Raw genomic sequence first — 17,968 nt, 5'->3', positions numbered from 1 at the left:
GTAGTGCAGAATACAGTCAAAATTTATGTGTAGATATAATATGTATTCTAAATAAGCGTTATATTTATGAAATGCATAGATAAAAAGTTATTGCAAAAAAAACGTGTTACAGAGGCCCTGAATCTCATAGTAACTGACATAACTAAATAGCTTACCGAAACACAGATTTTACAAATTTAGAGTATGAAAATCAACTATGTAAACTTTACACCATATTTTGGTAGAAATTTTGATCAAAATAAACAGTCTAATCAAGAGATTAATAGTAAATAAAATGATACATACACATTGTGCTGCAAACTTCAGTGCATTCCAGTCCAGTTTTGGAATCATTCTAGAAATAAACTCCCGATCAAAATCTATATCAACATTTCTAACCTCATCAGCCTGAAAAAAAAAGAAAGAAAACATAACTACATTAATAACTAGCTTTCTTCAGGTAATGCAAATTGTTGGTAAATTCCGTCTGGGAATTTTCAGAGTTACAGTAAACCCTCAGCTTAACTCATCAGAATTCCTGTTATTGGCTACATTATTAACCCTTTCAGCACAGCAAGGCAGGCAGGAAAAAAAAATCACCCAAATGGCAGAATTATTAAAGTGTCAAAGGATGTCAGTAACTAGGTACAACAGTAGCCCCAATGCCAGGGCACAGCTGGTATTTGATCTTAATAAACTGGTGTGTGTGTGTGTGTGTGTGTGTGTGTGTGTGTGTGTGTGTGTGTGTGTGTCAAGGGTTGTGTGAACAGGTTCACATAATATGCTGCCACACTATCTTTCTAGACTGATGCATTTTGCAGATAAAATGTCTTGAATGGTAAGTGTAAAGTACAAGTTTGTGTAGGGAAGAGGATATGTAATTAGTGTTGGCTGTGGGATATCTCGTATGTGCAAGTGCATGCTCACTACAGGGACGTACTTTGTAACTTTTCAGAATTTGATAAGCTAAGGGACAACTGTAATGAATTCTGTATAAGTCTTGTAAGCTCACAAAAATGGCCATTTTTCCATTGTTAATTTTTCCACACCTGTTTACTGTATACCATTTTAAAAGAAATTTTTATTTTTCCTTAATGCCTTTTATGTAAAAATAGTCTTCGGTGCAACCTGGAATAGTGGACTCTTCTGATACAATCTGGCAAAGGGATGCAAGACTGATGGGGCCCTGAACCACAATAAGAGATGTATGTATGAACTCTCACTCTAAGAAAAGTGCTGCTCTAAATATAGGGCAACAAAAACCAGAAGGCAGGTAGTTGTCATGGTAATCGCTTTATAGCGAAGAAACATATATTAAAGGAAAGGAAAAAGTATCTTCTTTGAGTAGGTCTGCAGCAAGGAGGCATTCCCTTACATGTTTGGGGCGTTCAGGGTTATGCTCCCCCCTTTCAGCCCCGGCCCGAGATCGACGTATATGTATAGTATATAGGACTGGGGAAGTGAAGAGATCAGATCATCAGAGATAAGAGAAGAAGGTAGAGACGAAGGATAAAAGAGGAAGAGGACGCACAAGAGAGAGAGAGAGTGGGAACGGAAACAAGAAAAGTCCGTAGCTCGTAGTCCGAGAGAAAGAGATCCCGACTTCGAGTAACCCTTTCAGAGAAGAAACGTCCTGCAAGTTTCAAGACTAAGGCATTCCTTCCTGCAGTACGAAGATAAGAAGCCACCTGAAGTTTCTACTGGCCCCTTTTGTGAAGCCCAAGTACTGATCCCAGCAGCTGCAAAACTGGCCAGCAAGTATTTCATTACTGCATTGTTTCCCCCTTTTCACATAGTCAGGTTTAATTTTGTTATGTAAAGAAGAGAAACCATTCTGCATTTATCTTTGTGAATAAGCTCGTAAATAAACTTCTGTTCTGTTTGAGTTTCTTTCTATATTTGTATCCCAAGTTTCAAATGTTGGTGTTGAATCCTTTTTGTTTATTGTAATAAAGAACCTGAGGATCTCGGTCCGTAACAGTAGTATTTGGGTCAGTAATAAATTGATAGGTTCAGATAACAAGTCACATCTTATGGGCTGAAGTTTTAAGCTAGGATGCTTGACTGTAAAATCTTTCTACATTGTTGCCTTGCAGAGAAATGAATGATGGATGAAGAGAGAGTCAGTCACATGCTCATTCAACATCCAGCCATATGTTATCCGAGTACCTTATGCAAGATGCATACTCCTTGCAGACCAAACCATTTGCAGCTTGCCCGCTTCACCAATTCTGAAAGAAAGGGTGCTCTTGGATACCTCCTTGTGTCTACAGGTGCTAAGAGAGCCTAACATTGGCCTAAAGGGGGAAGTTTTTCATTAGAAATTGCCACACGACTCACAATGGGCAAAATAACTAAAACATCTTGTCTGGCTCCCCACTAACAAATTATTAGAGGGCAGGAACCAAGAAACCCTCAAATCTCTTGCCAAAAGCTGATGGGTTCCAAGTTTTTTCCAAAAAGTTATGAACATGAACAAGAGAAATTCTCAGCCCTCTGAGAACCAAAAGATTGCACAAAAGGCTGTGCAACTTGTCAACAAGGCTAAGGATGGTAGAACAAGTCTTAAGGTCAAGATATCGATCTAAAGCTCTTCCAAGGGCTCTATTGGACCTGATTTAGGCTGTGGAGAATGAGTCTTACTCCATTCTGGAGTCTGAAGTTAACAGAGTGGGCAAACATACTCAAAATTCCTATGAGCATGGATAATTCTACTAAGGAAAAGTCCTTCCTCTTCATGGGAAAGCCTAGCTAAAGGACAAAGTACATGTAACGGGCTTCATTGCAGGGACTGACAGGAGCTAGTCTTGACAAAGGTGGATGAGGAAGTCTGTGATCTGCTCAAAATGCTCCAACCAGAGACCCTATCCCCCATAACAATCTGAGAAGGTATGGTTAAACCAGTCGGTGATGGTCACAAAGAGGTGCTCTCACCCAGAATGTTTCGTGTCATATTCTTAATATTTCTTTTATTTTCCCTTAAAGTATACACTCCATTTTAGAGACATGTTCAAAAACCTAAAACAATAATAAAGACATTAAACACTAAGGCAGGAGGTTATTTCCTTGTTCTCCTTTCTTTGATATCTGACTTCTTTTAATTGCACTTCCTTTGTATCAAATCAATCTCTTTTGCTCTTTACCTCTCATTACTTTCTAATAGATAGATTACCTTGGGCACTGGCATTACATCTTTAAGGAATGGTCTTCCAGCTTATAAGATTACCATCTCACTTGTCTCATTCAAAGGCAATAAAATTTATATCAAGTTAAAGTCATCACAATCCTTTACTTATAGTTAGTCTTTCATCTCTGTTTATATATGGCAGCAGTGTTAATATTCATCTCTGTTTATATATATGGCAGCAGTGTTGATATTGTAAGTCACCCAACACCATATATAATGATAACCTCTCTTAAGCTTGATCTCTGTTTTCCCCAGGGAAGGCATCTTAATTTATATTAAGATTTTTCCTCCCTTTATCATTATATATGTTATTTTTATAATAAAATAAGATTTAATTTTATACTTACCAAGCAATTACATAGCTGTAAGTTTCCTACCACACCAGATTACTATTCGTTTCCAGCCACAAAGTCCACCTATGGGGAGAAGGGATGGCTTTGATTATGTAATTTGCTTGGTAAGTATAAAATAAAAATTTTATTTCAGTGTCTTACCAAGCAATTACATAGCTGATTTCACATTTAGGTGGAGGGATGTGGAGTAAGTCTCTTTTAGAAAACATGAAAGATTTCTTGGAAGGACAAAAAGTGTTAGCACTAACATTGTGCTTATTATACCTTACCATGCAAGTGAGCCGCTGCAGGTGGATACTGCCTCTGATTAGCACTTGTCTTACTTAGTAGAAAGAGTGGTTGCACAACCAAGAGTCACCTCTACAGTAATACCCTGAACTTACATGAGGTTAGATTCTAGACCACCTTGCGTAAGAAAATTTTTGCATTAGTTTGGCAGTCTCTAAAAATGGGATTTTGACAAAGGAAAAATCTATTTCTGGGCAGTGACCTGTGTTGCCCAGTGAAATGTTCCTTTAGCACTCATTTCTAAGGTATAAATATTGCTAAATATACCCCCGTCTACAGAGGAGCCGTCCCAGGCCATCTACCGCCCGCCACTGCTACAACTAGTGTCTTGTTTACCATTCCTGTAGATAGCACCCAAGCTTGGGCCAGTTAGGGTGTGGAAAGTAGAGGGTGGGTTTCACTGGGCGACACAGGTCACATGGTTTGAACTTAATTAATTTTTACCTAGCTTGTAATCAGTGGTTTTATCCTTACTGCCATCACAACTGAAACTCTACAGTGCTTATTTGATTGTAATTATACACATTTTGGTCTCAATTCACTCCACATTGCACTTGGACCATGTTGCTGTTCCTGGTTCCTAAGCACTCACTCTATAAACACAGTTACGAGCAGCAGACGACTACACTCTTTATGAGGTGCAAAGCTTTATTCCTTTAATTGTCTACTTTACTCATTATTTAGTTTAACTTTACTTCAAAATATTTATTTAATTCATGTCTATTATCCCTTTTTAGCAACCAAATTAACCCCAAAAAATTACAAATATTTCGGATGTATACTTACGAGCAGACAACGCGAGGAAAAAAAAAAAAAAAAAAAAAAAAAAAAAAAAAAAAAAAAACAAAAAAAAAAAAAAAAAAAAAAAAAAAAAAAAAAAAAAAAAAAAAAAAAAAAAAAAAAAAAAAAAAAAAAAAAAAAAAAAAAAAAAAAAAAAAAAAAAAAAAAAAAAAAAAAAAAAAAAAAAAACTCATTGTTGCTAATCTAGTGGAGCATCACACATACGCCGATGCATTTACAAACTTTCCATGAATTCTAGTTGTCACAGTAATGCTAAAATTGCTGCAATATGTATATACGTATATTACAAATAGATACGCTAATTTCACTTAGTAATTCCCCAGTTTTGTGTAACTCTTATACCCAGTTTGGAGGGTAAACGCAAACCAATTGACAACACTGATAAACAATTGAAGAGTGCAAAACGCCGCAAAAAATGCTGTAGTCCCCTTGAATAAGTATGAATAAGTGCTAGTAAGAGGTCGGGGTTAAGATTGTTGTGATGAAAGTGCCCCAGCGTCTATGGGCACAAGTGGTGTGCGGATTTAGCACAGGAAATGGGAAGTTTGTTGACACATTCGACTCCACAGACATTGATATGGCATCAATCTTCTAAACTTTTTTAATCGTAGGTAAAAATTTAGAAAGCGTTTTGGGGTTGTGGGCACTGCGTTAGCCACCCTTTTCATTACCCTCTGTTTAAATCTTAAAATATGGCCTTAATTTCTAACTTTGGAGAAAATACTTACTTCAGAAGGAGAGTAGAGGTCTTGAGCTCCTTCTCTCACCACCAACAACTCATGATTGATGACCATCTCCAGAGTCAGGACATGTTAAAAGTACTTTTTCGGAGGGTGGCCTAGCCGTGGTAGTAGGCGAGTTGGCCAGTCCACACGGTTGTTTACCCTAAACGCTAACATTGTTCAAATGATTGCTGGGAAGGCTGGTGGATCCTTTGCGGTTACGAACGGCACCTCAATCGGTGGACGCCATATTGGATTTCAAAACTGCCTTAAAACATGTTTTCATACAATCAACTTACCTGTCAGATATATACATAGCTAAGACTCCGTCGTCCCCGACAGAAATTCAAATTTCGCGCCACTCGCTACAGGTAGGTCAGGTGATCTACCGGCCTGCCCTGGGCAGCAGGACTAGGAACCATCCCCGTTTTCTATCATATTTTCTCTGTCGCCGGTGGTATCAACATTGTTGCTATTACCTCCTGACTTAGATTCTTATTTCATCCTTTGATCATCGTTTATCGGGCTTTTTGGTGACGTATCTGGATCGTGTTTTTGGCATTCGCTACTGTGGAATGTTTTTGGAATTGCTTTTTGGATTTTTCTCAGTATGTCTGATTCAAATGTGTGTGAGAGAATGTGTGTGAATGTAGGCTGCAGGGTGAGGATACCGAAAGCTTCGGTTGATCCTCACACTGTATGTCGTAAATGTAGGGGGTTTCAGTGTTCTGCTACTAATACTTGTCATGAATCCGAGGGATTAAATGCAGAAGAGTGGAAGACTTTAACTTCTTATTTGAAGAAGTTAGAGAGGGATAGGGTTAGACGTCTGAAAGGTGTGAGTTCAAGGCCTATTGAGCCTTTTATTGATACTTATTCTAATCCTAATGATTTAGACTTCCCTCCCTATGTCTAATTCACAAAGTGTACTTTCGGAATCGGCCTCGGAAATCGCCGATCTGAAAGCTACTATTCGAGACATGAAGTCCAAAATGGCGGACTTACAAGGTAAAGGATAGTGAAAGTGAGCATTACAGTGAAGGAAGAGTCTCCCAGTGTTGTGGAGGGGGCGTTTGATCGTCCCTGCGACGCTCCCACGCCTAGACCTCTTCCAAGCTCCCATGCCCAGAGGAGAAGGAAAGTCGAAAGCCTTAAGGAGGTCGTGGGGAATCCCCAACGGTCAGACGTCCCTTCAGCAAGCTCTGTTTCGTGGCAGGCTGCTCAAGGGCGCTTTAGAAAAAGCGTCCTTCGTGAGTGTTTCTCATCCTCTCCCTCTCCCTCACCTAAACGAGGGTGGAAGGAGTCAGATTTATCGAGGCCTCTGAAACGGCATTTGAAAGAACCCGAAATTGATTCGAGCAGAGCGTTTCTCAGATGACACTCCTCTTCTATTAAGAAGGCGAAGGTGGCGTCAGCGTCACCCGCGAGGACGCAGAAGAACCCTTTCCTACTTCTCACCCGATTGATGACGAAAGGCGTCATGCAGTTGACGTGGAGAAGCTTCAAGGAAGATTATCATGGCAGTACAAGAACAACTGGCCTCTTTGGTGGGAGTTTTTAGCGCCTCGTAGGAAGGGACGTTGCGCTTCCAATCAAGAAGTCTCGTCCTCTCTCCCCTGCTAAGCGAGAAGCGTCATGCAAACGTGAAGCTTCTAAACATATCGCAGAGAAGCTTCGGGTTCGAGAGCCGAGATCGGGAGCTTACGGAAGACACGTAACGCCTAGAGAGACGTGAGACGTCTTTTAGGCATGAAGCGTCTTTGAAAGCTGATTGTAGACGCGAAGCTCCAACCAATATTTTGGCGCCAGTTAGGACGCCTTTTGAGAGCGGAGCGTCTTCCAGGCGCGAGGCGTCATCCGGACGTCAGCAGCCACGTAAGCGGGAGGCGTCAGCCAGGACGCTTGGCGGACGAGAAGCGTCATCCAAGCGGGAAGTGTCTTCTATTTATGGAGAGAAGCCTGAGCTTTTGGCGCCCCTTCCAGGGCTATTAAAGCGGGGAAGAGGAAGGAATATCATTCCCTTAGCCCCTCTCCATTAGGAGTTTTGTCTCCTCCAGAGGAAGTAACGTACGGAGTTGGGAGCGGAGACTCATTTAGATCCCGACCCGGTTAGAAGTAAACTCGGACGAAGAATATCAAGGAAGAGAAGGACTGTCGAACTATAAAGTTTTGACTGCCTTGCTTTCTAGAGGAGTATGGAGACGACTTGACTCCTGCCGCTCCTCCTTCTCCGCGCTCTCTGTTTTCGAGTGCTAAGAGAAGAAGTCTTTGTCTTTTCTCAGAATGAAGCCCGCCATTTCAATGAAGAGGGCTCTTCAGTCCTTAGACTCTTGGATGAAGTCTAAGAAGGACTTAGTCAGAACGGTCTTCTGCATGCCTCCAGCGAGACTAGCTGGTAAAAGAGGCATTTGGTATCAGACCGGGAGAGAATATGGGTATTGCTCTTCCGTCTACGTCAGAAGCGGACTTTTTGACCTTAGTTGACGCTTCACGTCGACAAGGTCTGAACTCGCACGTATTACTTGGGGCATTTCTGAACTGGACCATCTCCTCAAGGGACTCTTTCTTGTATGGAAGTTTTCAACTTCTTAGATTGGTCCCTTGGGGTGATGTCCAAGAAAGCCCATGATTCTGAAGGAATCGAACCAGAAGTCCTTTTCTGCATATTGTCTTGTATAGACAAAGCGGTGCAGGATGGCTCCGTTTGAGATCTCCTCTTTGTTTGGAGCAGGTCTTCTAAAAAAGAGGACGGTATATAGTGCCTTTTTAACCAAGGCAGTCTCCCACGCTCAGAGGGCAGCGCTGCTGTATTCGCCTTTGTCTGACTTTTTGTTCCCTTCTCAGTTGGTGAAGGACATTTCTCGTTCATTAACTGAGAAGGCGACTCAGGACCTTCTGACGCAGTCAGCAAGGAAGAAGAAGCCTGCTTCTACACCTGACAAGAAAGGACCGAGTACATCGGTTCAGCCCTTTCGAGGTGGGCCCTACCTCCAGACCCTCCCGCAAGAAGGAAGGCTCCTGAGAAGAGAGGTTAGGTCTGCCTTTCGTCCTTTAAAAGGGAAAGTGATGCTTCTTCTCCTCCAAGCACCAGTAGGTGCCAGGCTCCTGGGATTTGTGGAGGCCTGGACACTTATAAACGCAGACGCGTCATCGTTGTCTGTAATAAGGAAGGGATATCGATACCCTTTCCTGAACACTCCTCCCCTAACGTCAATACCACGGGAACTAACAGCCAAGTACAAGGATCCTGTGCTGAGGGATACTCTTCGATCGATGGTGGAACAAATGTGGGACAAGAGAGCCATAGAACTAGTACTGGATCAAAACTCCCCGGGGTTTTACAATCGCCTTTTTCTGGTTGCGAAGGCCTCGGGAGGCTGGAGACCAGTACTAGACGTCAGCTCTCTGAACAAATTTGTTCGGAAGGAGAACGTTCTCGATGGAGACTTCTTCCTCAGTCCTTGCGTCATTGCGACAAGGAGATTGGATGGTGTCTCTAGATCTCCAGGATGCTATTTTTCACGTCCCGATCCACCCTTCATCGAAGAAGTACCTCCATTTCATGACGGGGGGAAGATCTTTCAGTTCAGAGCCTTGTGTTTCGGCCTGTCCACAGCTCCTCAGGTCTTCACAAGCCTGATTGAAAAATGTGGCGAGGTTTCTTCACCTCAAAGGAGTAAAATATCTCTCTGTACCTCTGGACGATTGGCTCATCAGGGCCAGCCATCAGAGAGACAGTGCTTGGAGGACCTGACGTTAACTTTTAGATCTGATCAAAGCGTTGGGATTTGCTCGTGAACCTCGAGAAGTCGCAGCTGACCCCAGACAGAACTTAGTCTATCTGGGGGCATTCAGATGGATTCTCGGGGTTTTTGAGTATTTCCTTCGCAAAGAGAGAATCGCAAAAGGTTTGCAGATAGTCTCTCTCTTCTTAAGGAAGGAACAGACGTCGGCGAGGGAATGGTTGAGCCTTCTAGGGACCCTTTCCTCGCTCGAACAGTTCTTCCCGCTAGGAAGACTTCATTTACGTCCGCTCTTCAATTCTTCCTCAAGAAGTCTTGGAGAGTTGAAAGCTGGACAACTTTCGGACGCCTTTCCCATTCCAGTGGAGATAAGACCGCACCTGGAATGGTGGTTGCCCCCTCTTAAAGAGAACAAAGGGATCTCTCTAAGAAACCCAGAACCCAGAACCATAGTTGTTGTACTCCGACGCGTCGGAGAAAGGTTGGGGAGCAACATTAGGCTCGAAGGAGGTGTCAGGCACCTGGGAACCAGCGCAGGTGTCTTGGCACATAAACTGCAAAGAGCTCTTCGCCGTGCATCTGGCTTTGAAGAGTCTAGAAACCTCTGGTGTCGAACAAAGTAGTGCAAGTAAACGTGGACAACACCACCGCACTTGCCTACATTCGAAAACAGGGAGGGACTCATTCCTCGTTCCTTTACGAGCTGACGAGAGACCTTTTGCTTTGGACGTCTCACAGGAACATCTCCCTTCTAACAAGGTTCGTTCAGGGAGTAAAGAATGTGAGGGCGGACAGACTCAGCAGGAGGAACCAGGTCCTTCATACAGAGTGGACCCTACACGAGGAGGTGTGTCAAGATCTCTGGTCGCTGTGGGGGACACCTCATGTGGATCTCTTCGCCACATTCATCTCCAAAAAAAAAGGCTGGCAGTCTTTTGCTCGGTCGTGGAAGACCCAAGAGCTCTTATGGTAGACAGCCTTCCTGCTAGATTGGTCTCGCGTAGACGTCTATGCTTTTCCTCCATTCAAAATCCTGGGACTAGTACTGAAAAAGTTTGTGGCGTCAAAGGAGACGAGGATGACATTGATAGCCCCCTTTTGGCCGGCCCAAGATTGGTTCACGGAGGTGGTAGAGTGGCATCGTAGACTTTCCCAGATCCCTACCAAGAAGGATGGATCTCTCAGACAGCCACCATTCAAGAGGTATCATCAAAACCTCCCCGCTCTCGCCAGGCCTCGGACTGCCTTTCGACTATCGAAAGACTCGTCAGAGCGAAGAGGGTTTTCTCGCGAAGTTGCAAGCGCGATCGCGAGAGCACGCAGAACCTCCACTACGAAAGTATCAGTCGAAGTGGGAGGTTTTTAGAAGGTGGTGTAGAACTAAGAAGTTGTCCTCCTCCACTACCTCTATAGCGGAAATTGCTGATTTCCTTCTATTCCTGAGAGAGCAATCTCATCTAGCTGTATCCACAATAAAGGGATACAGAAGTATGCTCTCGGCAGTCTTCAGGAATAGAGGATTAGATCTGGCAGATAATAAAGATCTCCACGATCTCATAAGGTCCTTTGAGACTTCAAAGTCGAAGGAAACCGCTCCCTCCGAACTGGAACCTAGACGTGGTTCTCAAGTTTCTTTCATCTGAAAGATTCGAACCTCCTCATCTGGCTTCGTTTCGAGACATCACCAGAAAATGCATATTCCTATTATCTTTAGCTACGGCAAAGAGAGTTAGTGAATTACATGCTCCTGCAGGATAAAGTAGGTTTCAAGGAGACTCAGCTATTTGCTCGTTTAAGACCCTGTTTTTAGCTAAGAATGAGAATCCCTCGAATCCCTGGCCTAAGTCATTCGAAGTAAAAGGCATATCGAGTCTCGTAGGAAGAGAAGCAGAAAGATCTCTATGCCCTGTAAGAGCTCTTAAAGTTCTACATTCAGAGAAAGCATCAGATGGGAGGCTCTAGACAAGGTCTTTGGTGCGCGGTAAAAGACCCCACAAGACTGATGTCCAAGAATGCTCTGGCATTCTTTGTGAGGAACGTCATTACAGACGCGCATAAGGTCTGTTCTGACGAACAGTTGCGACTGTTGAAAGTTAAAGCTCATGAAGTGAGAGCAGTAGCGACGTCTCTCTCGTTTCATAAGAATATGTCGCTTAAAAACATCATAGATACGACATTTTGGAGATGCACTCAGTATTTGCATCTCATTACTTGAAAGACGTTCGTGTGACTTATGAGAAGTGTTTTTCTCTGGGTCCTTTCGTATCGGCGGATACGATTCTGGGTACGGGAGCCGACACCAATCCTTAAAAGTATATACTTTTCTTCTTTTTGGATATGGTCTGGAGTCTCTTCGAACAATGAAGGACTTGGTTTAGCACGGGCGGCCGTCTATGTTGTTCAGTAAGAGAATCTTGTCATATCTAATTAGATGAGTATAATTTTTTTTTTAGAAAATTATGTATGTGTGCGTAGTGGTTTTTGAGTTACGGTTGTTGTGAAGAGTTCGGGGATAACTCGGAACAATCCTTAGTTCTAACATATGGTTAGGATCAGGTGGTCGGGATTGGTTGTGTGCTCCTTCATAAGGTGTATTGTCATATAAGTGGATCAGCACCCATTGACAAAGTCCTTTCAGGCTCTGCCGAGTAAGCGGATAAGACCCCATCGGCAGACCCACAAGAACTCTTGGCCATAGATCATATATCTCGCTAAAGTTTCTTGAGGTGATGCAGACTACTGGGCAAACACCCACGAAGTCTACCACCTATCAGGTAGGAACCCAAAGGTTTTATTTATACCTACAACATATGTTGTTTACCTGTCTATTCCATATAGTAGCTGTCTCTACCCTCCACGAAGGGTGCCAATCAGCTATGTATATATCTGACAGGTAAGTTGATTGTATGAAAATGATACTGTCATGTTACAATAAAAGTTTCATACATACTTACCTGGCAGATATATACAATTAAAGGCCCACCCAGCCTCCCCGCAGGAGACAGGTGGAAGAGAGAAAATATGATAGAAAACGGGGATGGTTCCTAGTCCTGCCGGCCACAGGGCAGGCCGGTAATCACTGACCTACCTGTAGCGAGTGGGCGCGAAATTTGAATTTCTGTCGACGGGACGAACGGAGTCTTAGCTATGTATATCTGGCCAGGTAAGTATGTATGAAACTTTATTGTAACATAACAATATCATTTTACGAAGACCGCACATGCCTATTTTAGTTTGTATGGCGCTTTAATATATCACATTAGCTAGGGTAGAATATCACGACAGGCCAACCCTCATCACGGTGGACGGGTCTTATTCACTCGATATTTAATTGGTGAAACATGAATACAATTGCAACTCTAAGCATACCATTTAAAAGACTGAAGTTTAGTCAACATATTGTGATATATGAAAGCCCCACATACGAACTAAAATAAGCATGTGAGCTCTTCGTAAAATATGTTTTCAAGGCAGTTTTGAAATCCAATATGGCGGCTACGTTTTGCATGGACGGTTCTCATCAGTGACGGCCACCATCTTTTCCCCCAGCCTTCCCAGCACTCATTTGAACAATGTTAGCGTATGTATGTAACGTTTATTGATCTTACTCAAGATTGCAGTTGTAATCAGCACAATAAAACATTTTGTTGCCTATATTAGTGAAAGTATGAAACTTGTTATTCCCGGGGTTATGGTTGGAACTGAATTCATTCTTACCTTGTAATCAGTGGTTTTATCCTTACTGCCATCACAACTGAAACTCCACAGTGCTTATTTGATTGTAATTATACACATTTTGGTCTTAATTCACTCCACAGTGCACTCGAACCACATTGCTGTTCGTGTTTCCTAAGCACTCACTCCGTAAACAAAGTTACGAGCAGCAGACGACAACACTGATTATGAGATGCAAAGCTTTATTCCCTTAATTGTTTACTTTACTCAATATTTAGATTAACTCTACTTCAAAATGTTTATTTAATTCATGTCCATTATCCCTTTTTTGCAACCAAATTAACCCCCAAAAATTACAAATGTTTTGGATGTATACTTACGAGCAGAAGACGTGAGGAAAAATAGCTCATCGTTGCCAATCTAGTGGAGCGTCACACATACGCCGATGCATTTACAAACTGTTTCGATGAATTCTAGTTGTCATAGTAATGCAGTAATGATAAAATTGCTCTAATATGTATATATACTACAAATAGATACGCTAATTTCACTTATTTCCCCGGTTTTGTGTTAAGTCTTTATACCTAGTTCGGAGGGTAAACACATACCAATTGACAACACTGATAAACAATTGAAGAGCGCAAAACGCCGCAAAGAATGCCGTAGTCCCCTTGAATAAGTACGAATAAGTGCTGGTAAGAGGTGGGTTTATGATTGTTGTGATGAAAGTGCCCCAGCGTCTATGGGTACAAGTGGTGTGCAGATTTAGCACATGAAATGGGAAGTTTATTGACACAAGCGACTCCGTAAACATCAGATAGCGTAATTCTAAAGCGTTTTGGTGAGATTTCCACTGCCGTAGCCACCCTTTTCAGTGCCCTCTGTTTAAATCTTAAAATTTGGCCTTAATTTCTAACTTTGGAGAAAATACTTACTTCGAAAGGAGAGTAGAGGTCTTTAGCTCCGTTTTTCACCAACAAGAAGTCGCGACTGATGCCCATCTCCGGTGTCAGGACGCGTTATAATGTACTTTTTCGGAGGGTGGCTAGCGTTGATTGTAGGTGGCCTGCTGTGATATTTTACCCTATATTGAAGAAGCTTCAATCTTTTGAATAGGCTAGTATGCTTAAAGATGTAAATTGTCTTCTTGTTTCACCAATTAAATATCGAGTGAATAAGGCTGATCCAAGCGATGACGATGGATCCAATGCAGTGTTTCCCCCTTGTACCCTACTATAGGGTAGATCATCACAGCAGGCCACGCAGGCCAGCTACCATCAATGCAAGCCACCCTCCGAAAAAGTAACATTATAACGCGTCCTGACACCCGAGATGGGCATCAGTCGCGACTTGTTGTTGGTGAGAAACGGAGCTAAAGACCTCTACTCTCCTTTCGAAGTAAGTATTTTCCCCAAAGTTAGAAATTAAGGCCAAATTTTAAGATTTTAAACAGATTAAACAAACAGAGGGTACTGAAAACGGTCTCAAACGTAGTGGAAACCTCACCAAAACGCGTTCAACATTTTTACTTACAACTCGAGGTATTTAGAAGATTGACGCCATCATCGATGTTTACGGAGTAGCTTGTGTCAATAAACTAACCATTTCCTGTGATAAATCCGCACACCACTTGTACCCACAGACGCTGGAGCACTTTTATCACAACAATCGAAACACGATTCTCATCAACAACAAGCCAGGCGTAAACAGCTGTTGGGGTAGAAGAGTTGACGAGAAGCGTGCTCTTGGCTAATTTTTAAATAAGTAGTAAAACATCAATATTTTACATATTTATGATGATTAATTTGAAAATATTCGTTATTGAAAAAGTAACTCGACTCTGACTCAAATTTAAGTAATTATTTTTCTGAATTAGAACGTTCTTTCAAGTTCTGTATTATGACGTCACGACATCTTGACTTTCGTACCTATTGTAAATAATTGCTATACTCAACTGTCATTGCAGAACAGTTTACCAGTTATTCGTGCAGATTGTTATCAGCTATACATGTAATTGTTATAATCGTAATGCGCATATATAATCTTTATTATTTACTTTTTGGATATATGAAGATGTTTTACTGCTGGATTATCGCCGTAGTGTGACGCAATCGTTTTCGGTCCATGGGCCTCTGTCTGTTTTCGCACCATAAGAAATTATGGGGCCGAATTTGCAATGACCAGAAAGTCGTTAAAAGTTTAGGAAAGTTAGCATTGAGGGGCATATGTTTGACTGAGAAAAATACAAATTTATTCAATAGCTAGCTTGTAAAAAATACTTGGTTATAAAAACTTGATTGACAACTAAGCAGCATGTCTACTATGGGTTTCAGAGACAGTGCAAGCACGTTTTTGGGCAATACCTATTTCTGTAACGAACACTCGTAACAGAGCGAGATTTTTCTTTAGTGCATTACCCCCAGTGCCGTAATTTATAAGGGTATCGTGAATCACTAATCGTAAAGAATAACTACACTTGTCCTTGTCTAATAGACCAAAACTCCATTATCCAGAAATGGATAGGAACACACCAGTAAACAGCTCCACCTACCCTCTCCCCCCACCTCCACCGCCACCCCTGTCCTTCTTCCTTCCTTCACCTTCCCTTCTCTCTCTCTGAAAGTTGTTGCAGTTTAAACTTATTTTCTATGATTTTTCCATCTATCTATCTAATAATAGTAGTTTACATTGGTGGATATATCTAACGATTCACTCGGTTGTTACCTGCCCATTGACCGATATATTTATACACTGATCCACTCAACTCTCTCTCTCTCTCTCTCTCTCTCTCTCTCTCTCTCTCTCTCTCTCTCTCTCTCTCTCTCTCTCTCTCTGTGTTTCTTTTATCGTAATTCGAAAAATGAACAAGAAAATATATTTCATACTTGTATAGCATTAATTAAATACTTTCAAGTTTTTAATTCAGTCGTAATGATGAATGTAGGTGCATCTACTAGTGCTCGCAAAATAGTTAAGCAGGACATAGGTATGTAAAATTTAAAAAATGAGAGAAGAGAGAGAGAGAGAGAGAGAAGAGAGAGAGAGAGAGAGAGAGAGAGAGAGAGAGAGAGAGGACGGAATAGGAAGGGACATTAAAATACCTGGAAATGAAAATCCCTATAATCCAATAATTATAGCCTCAGGGTTTGTCTCGAAAACCATTCAAAGGTCTGTCACACAAGTGTAAAGTTGTTTTGAAAATTTGGCAGACATGTCTCCTCATAGCAATTTTATCATTATTGCATTACTATGACAACTAGAATTCATGGAAACAGTTTATAATAATGGAACGGCGTATGTGTGAAGCCTCCACTAATGTGGCAACGATGATTTTGCCATTCTTAGCATGCAAACATTAAAGGTTACATTTATTTCTGGCATACGATTATTTAAAAAAGAAATTCAAAAATACTAATAAAGATGAAATCAATGAAAAGTGCTAGCAAAAACAAAAAAGCAAAAAAAAAAAAAACGTAGTCGTTCCTCTATGCACTTTTCCGTATTCGTTCCTCTATGGTTTTCGGCAGCCAGATGTACGAAAACGTTAGAAACATTTGATTTTATCTACGTTAGAAATATCTGTAATTTTTCGGGGTAATTTGGTTGCAAAAAAGGGATAATATACATGAATTAAATCAAAATTTTTAAATAACAATGTAAATTTAAACTAAATAACGTAAACATTAAACAGGTTTAGGGAAATAACAAAACTTTGCAGGTTTCGTCGTTCTGTCGTCGTCTGCTGTTTGTAATTGTGTTTATGGCGCGCGCGCTTAGAAACCAGGAACAGCAACGGGTTTAAAGTGCAATGTGGAGTGAACTGAGACCAAAATGTGTATAATAAACAATCAAATAAGCACTGTGGAGTTTCAGTTGTGATGGCAGTAAGGATAAAAACGCTCCCCGATTACAAGGTAAGAAATGAAGTTCAGTTTCCAACCATAACCCCGGGAATAACAAGTTTCATACTTTCACTAATATAGGCAACAAAATGTTGTTTTATTGTGCTGATTACAACTGCAATCTTGAGTAAGATCAATAAACGTTACATACATACGCTAACATTGTTCAAATGAGTGCTGGGAAGGCTGGGGAAAGATGGTGTCCGTCACTGATGAGAACCGTCCATGAAAAACGTAGCCGCCATATTGGATTTCAAAACTGCCTTGAAAACATATTTTACGAAGAGCTCACATGCTTATTTTAGTTCGTATGGGGCTTTCATAGTATCACAATATGTTGACGCGAAACTTCAGTCTTTTAAATGGTATGCTTAGAGTTGCAATTGTATTCATGTTTCACCAATTAAATATCGAGTGAATAAGACCCGTCTACCGTGATGAGGGTTGGCCTGTACTGATGTTTCCCCCTACTAGGTAGCCTAACCTATGCCTCGGGACTACCTAGGTATCTCAAAAAGTAGTGCATAGGCTACCTACCTACCTAGTTAACCCACGTACAGAATGGCCTAAAATGATTAGCTATGAATTCGCTAGTGTTTGCGTTTCTAAATTACGTAGCTCTTCTATCCTAGCTAGACTATTCTAGTTTAGTAGGTAGTCTGCAATGCCGACGTTCCGTCTGCATGCTAGGTAAGCTAACTGGGTCTTACCTGGATACGTAATGGAAACCCTTCCTTTACATTCTTTAAGGCTTTACTTGTTAGCATGTTGTGGGTTATTAACTTCATTCTTCTTAAAATTGTGAGGTAAATTTTGGCTATCAAATCCAAATCAAACTAATGGAAAACGTGCCCAATACTCTTGGTTTCTGGTCGACTTGCCACACGGACACAGTTACGAGTAACGAGTTTTGTTTACAACGAAAACAGACATTCTTCTTCTCTGTTCTTGCATCCTGCTTCCTGCACCACCAGTGTCGCGAAGTTTCTTCGGCTACTGTTTAGGGACCGGTTCGCTGGCCCGATGTTACGGGGGCAATAGATTTACCTACAAGGAAAGTCACCAGCCAGTACACAAGGACGAAAGAACTATGATGTTAATTTACAAATTTTATCAGAAAAATATACCTACTCTCAGTACTGCACTTATATCCAAATATTTACAAAATTCAGCAGCTCCGGCCACGATGGTATTGTGAGGTCACAGTAATACAGGAGAGCGAGAGAACTGATTTTATTGGTTGTTGTTGAAGATTAAGCTGGCCTTATGCCAGCATGGGCTCTTGCTCACAGATCAGCCCGTAAAAATATTATGTTGT

At 41.5% G+C, this 17,968-nt stretch overlaps 1 protein-coding gene across 1 annotated transcript; it reads right to left on the bottom strand.

Moving 5' to 3' along the window:
• Positions 1-285: 285 nt before the first annotated feature.
• On the bottom strand, positions 286-17,562 carry LOC135215615 (multifunctional methyltransferase subunit TRM112-like protein; the record flags this gene model as incomplete). Its single annotated transcript, XM_064250517.1, is given in 2 exon segments — positions 286-387; positions 17,361-17,562. Coding segments are annotated over 2 exon segments (180 nt in total), but the record flags the coding sequence as incomplete, so codon positions are not given.
• Between the last annotated feature and the right edge of the window lie 406 nt (positions 17,563-17,968).

Source organism: Macrobrachium nipponense, chromosome 5, assembly GCF_015104395.2.
Source record: "Macrobrachium nipponense isolate FS-2020 chromosome 5, ASM1510439v2, whole genome shotgun sequence".
Classification (NCBI taxonomy): Eukaryota; Metazoa; Arthropoda; class Malacostraca; order Decapoda; family Palaemonidae; genus Macrobrachium; species Macrobrachium nipponense.
The sequence above is the reverse complement of the archived record's forward strand: the minus strand, read 5'-3'. Positions and strand labels throughout refer to the sequence as shown.